This window comes from Egretta garzetta, unplaced genomic scaffold, assembly GCF_000687185.1.
Source record: "Egretta garzetta isolate BGI_Z169 unplaced genomic scaffold, ASM68718v1 scaffold271, whole genome shotgun sequence".
NCBI lineage: Eukaryota > Metazoa > Chordata > Aves > Pelecaniformes > Ardeidae > Egretta > Egretta garzetta.
The window spans coordinates 4,748,925-4,759,424 of record NW_009258669.1 but is presented as its reverse complement, the minus strand read 5'-3'; the positions used below and the strand labels follow the sequence as shown (position 1 = coordinate 4,759,424).

General features: G+C 37.4%; 1 protein-coding gene across 3 annotated transcripts in view; it reads right to left on the bottom strand.

Moving 5' to 3' along the window:
- Positions 1-10,500, bottom strand: part of MAN2A1 (mannosidase alpha class 2A member 1) — a 112,297-nt gene that overhangs the window by 40,154 nt on the left and 61,643 nt on the right. For all 3 annotated transcript variants that reach the window (XM_035888471.1, XM_035888469.1, XM_035888470.1), the window contains 3 exons: positions 7,186-7,351; positions 5,016-5,246; positions 4,781-4,903 (listed from right to left, as the gene is read on the bottom strand). In XM_035888471.1, the coding sequence (XP_035744364.1) occupies positions 4,781-4,903; positions 5,016-5,246; positions 7,186-7,351 (520 nt within the window). The remainder of the gene's footprint in view (positions 1-4,780; positions 4,904-5,015; positions 5,247-7,185; positions 7,352-10,500) is intronic.

The window sequence follows — 10,500 nt, the reverse complement described above, 5'->3', positions numbered from 1 at the left end:
CTTACCGCCCTCTACGACTACCTGAAAGGAGGTTGTAGTGAGGTGGGGGTCAGCCTCTTCTCCCTGGTAACAGACGATAGGATGAGGGGCAATGGTCTGAAGTTGCACCAGGGCAGGTTTAGGTTAAACATTAGGAAAAACTTCTTCACAGAAAGGGTTGTCAGGCTCTGAAATAGACTGCCCAGGGAGGTGGTCGAGTCCCCATCCCTGGAGGTATTTAAAAGAAGGGTAGATGAGGTACTTAGGGACATGGTTTAGTGGTGGGATGGCAGGGTTAGGTTAATGGTTGGACTTGAAGATCTTAAAGGTCTTTTCCAACCTAGACTATTCTATGATTCTATCCTATGATTCTATGAATAGTTACTGTAAAATCTGTTCCACTCAGCTCCACTGGAATGAGTTCCATTGTACAAGATTCAGCAGCCTGCTGTGGCAGGTTTTGTTGAGCCTGGAAAGCAGTATTTTCAGAAACAGGGTAACAGTACTATGGGTCAAAGGGTCCAGAAACCATTTTTCAGTATTCATATTAAAAAGAAGTATGACAACCTCCCCCTGAAGGAAAGGGGGGTGGGGCAGGGAAAAGAGAGCTAGGAATTTTAAGGGAGAAATCTTGGAGCAATGTAATATCCCACAGCTCCCTAGGATGTCTTAAAATACTTGGCATCAAACTGGGTGCCAAAGTGCCAAGGGAGAGATGCCTTCATTTGCATAGAAGCTGGCATGGCATATTGCAGCCTTAAGGCATGAAGCATGGGCAATAAGCCTTTCCCCTTCTAGTCAAGTGAAGCACTACTAACCATCTTAGTGTGACCTAGAAATTTTTTTTTTTGTTTTGGAAGTCAAATAAACTATGCCCAGAGGAAGGTTTTCCAGCACAGACTGAATTGTTCTTGATATGCCTGAGATTTAAAAAAAGAACTAAAGAGAAAGCCTTCAGGAGAAGTTGCTTCTCATAGCAGACTACCCTTAATTTGACAGAGCTTGAGACTAGACTGGGCTTTGGTGGTAGGGAAATCAAATACTATGAGCTCCTGAGAACTGTGTTTCAAGAATTACATGGCAGAAGAAAGATGGTTGCCATTTTAATGCTTTTGTCTCCAAAACCAACCCCATCAGTAAGTGGGACAGATTTCTAGATGACAGATATGATGCGTGAAGAAAAGACATAGCACCAAGGGAAGAACAGATACTTCAAAGGCAGTCAATTCTTGAGTATAATGAGCACCCTCCAGGTAATGGTGCCTGCATACTTGTCTTTTTCCTGTCACCAAGCATGCAAAAACCGGGGAAGGATTAAAAATGACACTATGCTTGAATGAGGATCCTTTTCCTTTTTGAGAGGGAAGATCTGAAGATTAATACAGTGGGATACACTAAATAGACAGTCGCTCTCCTTTTGGGCAGTAGAGCATCCCGATCTCACTTTAAACATACAGAAAGATTCCATTATCTTTTCCTTAGATTTGAAGGCCAAGCATTTACATAACTCAGATACGTGTTCTTCTCTGAGAAGTAGAAGCAGCAGGTAATCCTGACATTAAAAAAAGGACTTGTCATGAAAAAAGTTTCTTGAAGCTAGTAGCAACAGCTGCAGCTATACAGGTCAGAGATCATCATCAGCAAAGGAAGTACAACCATGGAGACAAAGTGTGAAGACAAAAAAAAAAAAAAAAGGAGTAAAGCTCTAGCACTAGAGATCCTACAGGATTAAAAAAATATGTCCATTTTCTTACATATTCTGTCAGTACATAAGTACCTACAGCAGCTAGTACATACATATGTGCACAGACACAGCCGCCTGAGGGGGAATCACTAGTTCCCAGTCTGGGTCTATCAAAAAAGTCTACTTTGATTCTGAAAAATTGATTTGTAAAACAAGAAAATGAACCACTCACATTGATCCCACAAACACTTAGCATCTGACTCTTTGGAAAAGACTGCTTTGTTGTATTCCCTATTGATACCAAACATGGCTAGTAAGTAGGTCATCACATATTGACTTGTCTTGAACACACAGAAGAAAATATAGACATTTATCTGTTTCAAAGGCTATTGAGTACTGATTTTTTTCTCCCCCAGATCTAACAGATCTACAGAGTTGGCCATCCTTCAAAAATCACATGAGATACAAATATGTTTTCCCTTCATAGGCAGGACGGTTTTGTTTACATTTGTTTGAGGTTCAAGGAAGTCCCTTTCTTCCAAATCTTGATAACATTGTCAATCAGTAAAGTAGCACTGACATATTAAAAAATTAAGATACTGCCTGTTTTTTTTCCTTGGTACATTGCTTGTGTACTATTTCACAGAAAATACAAAAACATGATACGAGGACCGCCTTATCTCTAGAGCTGCAGCATGGAGTCTCTGCTGTGTCATTGTCCTGAACTTCGCACTGGTGTCCTGACCTGAGGCTGCCACTGAACTACTTGCACGCTTCCAACACAGCAGGGACAGAATCACCCATAGTCAAAACCCTATGCCACAATCCGAGAGACTGTTTTTACTGGGGACCGTCTAGCTGCACCATGGCAATATTTGCCATGGTGTTGTAGAGCCTTATGTCCAGCTATTCTTTCCAGAGCAGTGACAAAGAGTTATCAGTGTTCAGTGTGCCTTTTCTGTTTAATACTGTGTAAATCTCTGCCATTAACCCAGGTCTCTGCTGATGTCAAACTTAGTGCTGGTACTAGAGGCTTACCACTTCTTAGGGAGAATGCACTCTTTGCAGTACTCTAGGCTGGTTTTAGGTCAGCCATAAATACGATTAACCCAATGAACCTCTTGAAAGATTCAGATCCGTGTACACCGACCATCATCTGCAGAAAACCTGACACCCACTCATGACAGTCTACTGATGACCAGAGCTGCTCTGTATGTGTCAAGCATTCTAAACTGACATAGCTTAAAGTCATGGCCTACAAGCCTAGGATGTTACAGCACCAAGCTTCCAAAATTAAACTGGCAGAAGAAAAGGTTATGTAAGTACTACAGTAAGACAGATGATTAAACTAGGTGAAGAAAAACAGCTTCCGAGTATTGAAGAACTGAAAAGAAAGGAACCAAAAGACTTACCAGCTGACAAAACAACCAGTTAACAAAGTCAAAGAAAACATGTAACTGTACTCATACCAGAGGAAAATGACCCAACACCAAAAGCAATTATTCTTTGCAAATTTTGCAGTAATAGAGTGAGAGGGATAGGAAAAAACCCGTCTGGCCAAAAATCAAGAAAAATACCTGTAATTGCCATTCCACACAAGGACTTTTAATGTTATTAAAATGCAAGAAAAGTGAGCCTTATGGTATATTAATCAGAATTTTTAGAAGTATCATGATTTCATTTTTGTTGTATAAAAAGTTACAAAAGCTGAACACACCACCCTTTTTAATGTTGCCTAAAATTGTATGTTAATTTCATTTTTCACACATGTCTAGTATGTACCTTATTTTCTAACTCTGCTTGCAGGCATCTGACAGACTTTTTCTGTTTAAACCATAGCATTTACCTATGTAGATTTGTCCAGATTATCTTTTTAATGAAAATAATTCAAAACTGTAGTTAAAGTTTTATAAGTGATAGATTTAGTGATTATTCTTTGTATAAGCAAAAGCCAAAACAGCACGTAAAATAAAATTAGTTAAAAGTGTGACCATGCAGCTGAGGAGAGGTAAAAAAGAAAAAAAAAGTAAGTTAATATTGTTCAGGTATTCACAGATCAAAACCACTAACATTTAAAAATTAAGAATAAGTGAGCCCTGTTGAACACAACTGAGGCAAACATTATGGGACTATATATACTGAATGGTTTAAAACTGCCAATGGACAGACCTCAAAATGTGTGCTTCTAAGAGAGACTGCTAAAAGGAAGGGGAAACCGTTTTGCCCACTTTCAGACTGATTTATACATCTAACAACAACAAAAAATAGAATGATTACCCTTGCTTATTTCCTGAGTGGTAAAGACAGAACTCCCAGTTTGCTTTATGCATGCAACTTAAGTTTCCCCAAAAGAAGCTGGGCAGAAGAAATATGATGCAAACTGGCTAGCTTCTTAAAAGTGTTCATTATCTCATAATTTGCTTTCTGAAATATCACCTTTCCAGCTTCAAACATAGTAAAGTAGCTTCTACATGGTAATTAAGTCAGTGTAAGTACACTGTTATTTCTGAATTTCCAAGTTGAAAACTAATAGAGTATGTTGTCCTCTAATAATTATGCAGCTAAAAACACTGATAACCCTAGACAACTAAATCAGAACAGTTGCTTGCTGCTCAATGTTTACATTCGTCAGTTGGGAATCAGTATCTTAATTACTATATTAAACTACATACGACAATATCAGCTGAAAAAGTACTACACTCTGAACTGGAATCTCATTCACAATACAGAAATCTTAAGAATCAGAAAAGTGAAGAAATGCAGAAATGAATCAGTATGTCCTATACATTTTCACCATAGGAAGTGAAAGTGAATTTATTTTATTGAGTGAATGGTCACATCTCACTGGATTTCTTGCACGGGTAGCATCTTATTTAAGTTTTTTGGTGAATCATAAATATTCTGTATATTTTTACACTTTCAAATTAATGCAGTGTTCTACTCAAATATAGGGTCATGAATTATGAAGTTCTGCCAATCATTTCACTAACTGATGTAATTATTTCTAGCCACACAGATGTATTTCAGTGTTGGGGAAAACTACCTCTTCCAATCTGTATTTGCAGAATGCTTCAAGTTACTTCAAGATTAGAATCATGCTGCAAACAGAAGATTTACCTTGGCGTCTCCATCTGGTAAGAAGAGATAAGCTCCACTTTTATCCCGGTTACTTGTAGTTCCATACCAAGCAAACTCCACCTTCATTTGATGATTTTTACCATCTTCTTTGTTATTTATTTTCTGAGGACAGAGAATCACGTTCAAAACAGTTGACACATTTAGGTTTCCATGAGTAAGAACAGAAGTTCTTAAAAAAGTAACACACAGTGTTTTGAAATATAATGCAACACACCTCCAGTAATCCAGACATCCCAGAAAACCACAGTTTCATGTAAGAATTTTCTAAGATTATATTATCCACAGAATTCTGCATCTCTTTGATCTTGAAAAGTTTGTCTGGCTTCTCCTGCCTACTATTCCTCATGTATATATTATAGTCTGCCAAAACTGCTTCTGAACTCTGAACCTCCAAAAGCTGGTACACTCCAAGCCCCAGAGGTGGTATATGCGCCACAAAAGAGATCTGTTGGGAGCAAAGAAAAAGCGATTATTAAAACCAGCAGACTATCAACTTTTTCGTACTAAATTTATGCTCAGAGTAACTCCTTTTGCTTCAATAATTTTAGGATGGATGGATTTTTTCCGTATTCCATAAATGAATATGAAATTACAAATTACATTCCAAAATGAATAGCCAAAGCATGTTAAGAACAAGCAAACAAAAATGCCTGCATCACTAATTTGCTTAGCATCAAGATCACTGTTATATAAATGCAATAATGATTTTGAATCTTGTTAAAAAAGAATCTTAGCTGCGATGTGATGTGCAGTTCTGAGCATATTTGCTGTATCAAATACACACAGATCCTACTTATCACTTGAGTTGCATTTAAAAACCCACAAATTTAAATAGAAAACATAAGGCAACTGTCTTATTTTCAGTCTCTAGTTATTTAGGAGCTATAAAGTGATCTGCACAGAAGAGCTATATACAAGGTAGATGTCCAAAGTAATTTGCTTAGAATTTGAGGTACAGATATGTAGTTTTACTTGCTGTTCTTCAGGCAATTAATGGTGCTACTTATTATACTGGTTTTGGCTGGGATAGTGTTAAATTTCTTCATAGTAGCTCACATGGTTCTATGCTTTGATAGCAACAATACTGATAACAAAGGGATGTTCTAGCTATCGCAGAACACTGCTTATGCAGCATCAGGGCCTTTTCTGCTTCTCACCCTGCTCCGCCAGGGAGCAGGCTGGGGGTGCACAAGAAGCTGGGAGGGGACACAGCTGGGACAGCTGACCTCAACTGACCAAAGGGATATTCTACACCACATGACGTCTTGCTCAGCAATAAAAACTGGAAGAAGGAAGGGGGGGACGTTTAGTGATGGTGTTTGTCTTCCCAAGTAATCATTACACGTGATGGAGCCCTGCTTTCCTGGGGATGGCTGAACATCTGCCTGCTGATGGGAAGCAGTGAATGAATTCCTTGTTTTACTTTGCTTGTGTGTGCAGCTTTGGCTTTGTTTATTAAACTATGTTTATCTCAGTCCTTGAGTTTTCTCACTGTTACCCTTCCAATTCCCTTCCCCATCCCACTGGGGCCAGTGAGTGAGCGGCTGCATGGGGCTGAGCTGCTTACTTGGGTTAATGCACAACAATTATCAATAATTATCCCTTTGGAGGCCAACTGAGAGACACAGACACTTATTGAATTATTTTCACAGAAATGTTATCCTGAAACAAGTTCAACTTGGCTCCCAAGTCAAAAGGAATCAGACTAAGAATGTAAGCCTGAAAGTAAAAAAGAAAAAACAACCAGATCTTACATAGTACTATTGTATCACTAAGAATTTAAGAAAATATGGTTTCTGAAGTGTGGTCACATATGACAGTCTTCTATAATGATGTATCATTAAAAAATTCTCAGAAAATTTGTTCCAAACCAAAAACCAGAGGTAGACACAAAGTCATCTGTCTAGCTTGAGTACAAGAGTAATGGAGATTACTATGAAGCCTCTGTATCTGGAAGACACACACACACACAAAAAATTGGAATCTAACTGCTTAAGCCATTGCACTGAAAAAACGTTCCAGCTGGAGTGCTTGAGCTCATACAGACTGTGTGACTGAGTGTATGGACTGTAACCTGAAGTAAAAAGCAGCTTTAGAAAGTTGAGGGGAAAAGACACACATCCAGTATTTTCTGTTCATGCAGCTGAAACTGACCCTTTAAATGCAATACACCACATCACAGAAGCTTAAAAACTTAGCAGTTTAAGAAACATTAATGCTAAATATATGTTTCTTTTTTTCCTTAAAAGGACTGAATTAATGGCATTATCTGCAGAAGACAGAACTGCCAACATTTGAAATATGCTTTCCATTTTCTTCAACTGTGAAGCTACAGTATCTGCCAAAAAACCCAAATTTAATGCTTTTTACTTAAAGTAGCATACCTGATATGCTTCATGTGATACTGTAGTTGCTCCATCCCAAACAGCACTAATCTGGACAGTAACAGGTTTTCCCGAAGGAGACAATAATTTAACACTGGGTGAATTCACATTGACCGAAACCACTGAAAATCTTTCTTGTTCTGTAGGATTATATATCAAAAGGTACCTGCAAAAACACATTTGCCAAATTATCTCTTGGCAAACAAACGCCCTCCTTCAGGTTTAATGTTATTGCACATAAACTTTACATACAGAGCATTGAAACAATGTTAGAACAACAGGTACATACCACAACAAATAAATATGCAAAACATAACCAAGAAACAATGGATATTTAACATCAATTCTTGGCAGATCTTAATGCTATTATTTTGCTAGGCAATTTTGAGAATACCTTACAATAGAAATACATTCATTTCCCATCTTAACTACTTAAGAATTGCTTTTAACAGTTGCAAGCCAGTCAAGGTATTTAAGGTTATTTTAAATGTATTTTTCCGGCTGAACTTTTAAATTCTTATCAACAGTTGCTTTCCTTTTACCATAATTTAGAAACAATGACGTAATGAACAAAACCTGCTGTACATACATATATCTGATACATATTTTTTAAAGCAACTAGTTTCTCTCTGCTATAAGGGAAAGTTCAAAATTATTTAAATTATAATTTACCAGAATTCCCTATGTCTATAGGGAACTATAGATGCAACTGTCTGCATGTATGTTCAAATCTTTTTATTAGGTACATGTGGAATAACTAATTTATGTAATCTTATGCCTGTTCTTCCATTTGAGCACAGATTATATTACTAGCCAAAAAAATCAGCCCTGAAACTAAATAGAGCAAATCTATTAGCCTATGTAATTTTTTTTATTACAGGTTCATATATTGTATGGTATAGAAAAATAAATTGATACTAGAACATCTGTGCCTCATGCATCTCTAGGACTGTCCTTGTACTTCTTGTCTTTTAGTTGCCAAGCTCAAATAATGAACTATTTACAACTGCTCCCTGAAGTTCCCCTCTGTTCGTTTTGTCCTTTTAAAAAAATTGTCTTTAACAATGAAAAATGTTCTTGCCAAAATTTTTAGTAACTTCTAGAAGAACCATTATTGTATCTACAACCTCCTTGACACCTTTCACTGTAAAACACAGTCTACTTCTTCATGAAATCTTATCTTTCATCAGCTTCCATGATATCTGCTTCTTATCAAATCACTCCTTCAGCATTTCTTCTAAGTGAGATTCTCCTCATTCTCTGCTCCGTTTTCTATGCAAATTCCTCAGGGCTTTGTCAGTGGTTTTCTTTCTTTTCCTTTCATATCTTAACCTTCAAATGAAATTACTACCTTCACAGATGAAACCACTTCATCTAGAATCATCTCCTTCCACCCAAACGAGAAATTTCAATTCAGTCACTCAGGTCTTTAACTTATGCATCACCTGTAGCTCGAACCTCTTTCCATAATCTTACATTCTGACTGGAAGTCTTCCAGGTTCCTTACCCCTACATGTGGATGTTCTGTGCTCCATTACTCGCTAGCCTGGGACTACAGGACAACTAAGATCCTGCTAACAAGTTACATAGCCGAACTCTTTAATCTTTTCTCTTCTCTTTTCCAACATTAGCTCTAACTTTAAGGACTGAGGGTAGCCCTCCTCTACACACATGCCAGAGGAGAGTGAGGTCTCTCTGGCACCAAGTAGTCTGGCAGGCAATGGACAAAACTGCTGAGATGATACTTTGGAAATAATGAAACAGCAGATTTTCAGGGCTGAGAGGCAGTAGTAAACTGCTTAGAGTTCATAAGGCAGTACAAATTTAACTCCTCCTTATTCTGAGAGAGAACACTCCTACACAATTTCAGTGTAAAGTCAGAGAGACTAAGTTAATCCACCACTAAACTGTATGCAATAAAGGCACACTACCTGTGTAATACAAGCACACATGGAAAAGTCTTCCTTCTCCACCCTGCCAAAAAATCTCACCTACTCTCTTTCCATCCTGCCCTTTGATGTTTTTGCAACACCACTCTAATTGTAACAAATACAGTTTTGCTCTACAGATACTCAGAATCCTTACAAACAGTAACCAGGCTACCATTTCCCCTCATCTTTTCATTGGCTCCCTCTCCTTCTGCATCAAACAGCTTAGGCAGTTCATCTTCAATTTCATAGACCTTCACTGCTATCCTATTACATAGGAAAGGTCACCTCTAACTTCTCATTAGTTGAATAAGCTAAAATCAGAGGCTATATTAGCATTTTCTATCAAGAACCTTTGGATTACCTGCCACACATAGAATGAGCTTCCCATGAAAATTATTTTCCTTTTCACTCCTTAGATGAAGATTCCTGTGCCCAAGTATTGCTAAATCACAACTTCTGTGCGTAACAACTATTTTCCTTGCATATTTGTGCATCTAACTGTGGTCAGTTGCCTTCTAGCACAACCAAAGGCACTTTGGGATGCTCTTTTTTTACTTCCTAGATTACTACACAACAAAAGCGTTAACCATATTCTTGGTCAACTTTCAAAGTCTTTAAGAACTTGTGCAAGACTTTGTGAAAGCCTCCCCTAGACTTTGGTAGGTCATTTCACACATTTGCTTTACTGAAGAGGTCTTTTTTTTTTTTTTTAATAATCTTTTAATTTAATATGAATGTTAACTTTTTTTTTTTAATAGCAGTTGTGGAATCAAAACCAAACTAAACCAACATTGCTCTCTCAGTCTAGACCTCTTAGAAAGTAGGAAAAAAAAATTAGTACTTTTTTAAGAACTCCTCATACACTGTGAAAACAGAGTGCAAAGAACTGTGTCAGAAACAATACAGATCTAAGAGATGATCCGACACCAAAGTTCAGAATAAATCATCATTCTCATCTATCAACAGAATATTACAATAATCTTTTATTTATTCTTTCTGTACAGTGGAATTCCTCACTTCTTATCCCTCTAAGTAAGTTGCTAGCTTATGCATACAATTTCTAGTAATGCTATACAGCCTCATTAAATTTAAATTATCTGCCAAAGAACTTAATCATGTTCACCTTCCCATTGATAGAAACATGTTTCGCAACTTCAGTCACATGACAAAATTTACCCATGACAAAAGACGTTAGGAACTGCCATATTACCACTATATTTCACTAGACTATAGTTTTTTTGATGTTTGGATAAAGCAAAGCTCTTGTTGCAGCAAGGTACATATGTTTATACCTTCTTGAACCAACGTATTGTAAGGGCATTATGTGTATGCGCACTAATAAAGCAGTCAGGTAAAGCTAGTAAAGCAGGAATATTGCCTAGAT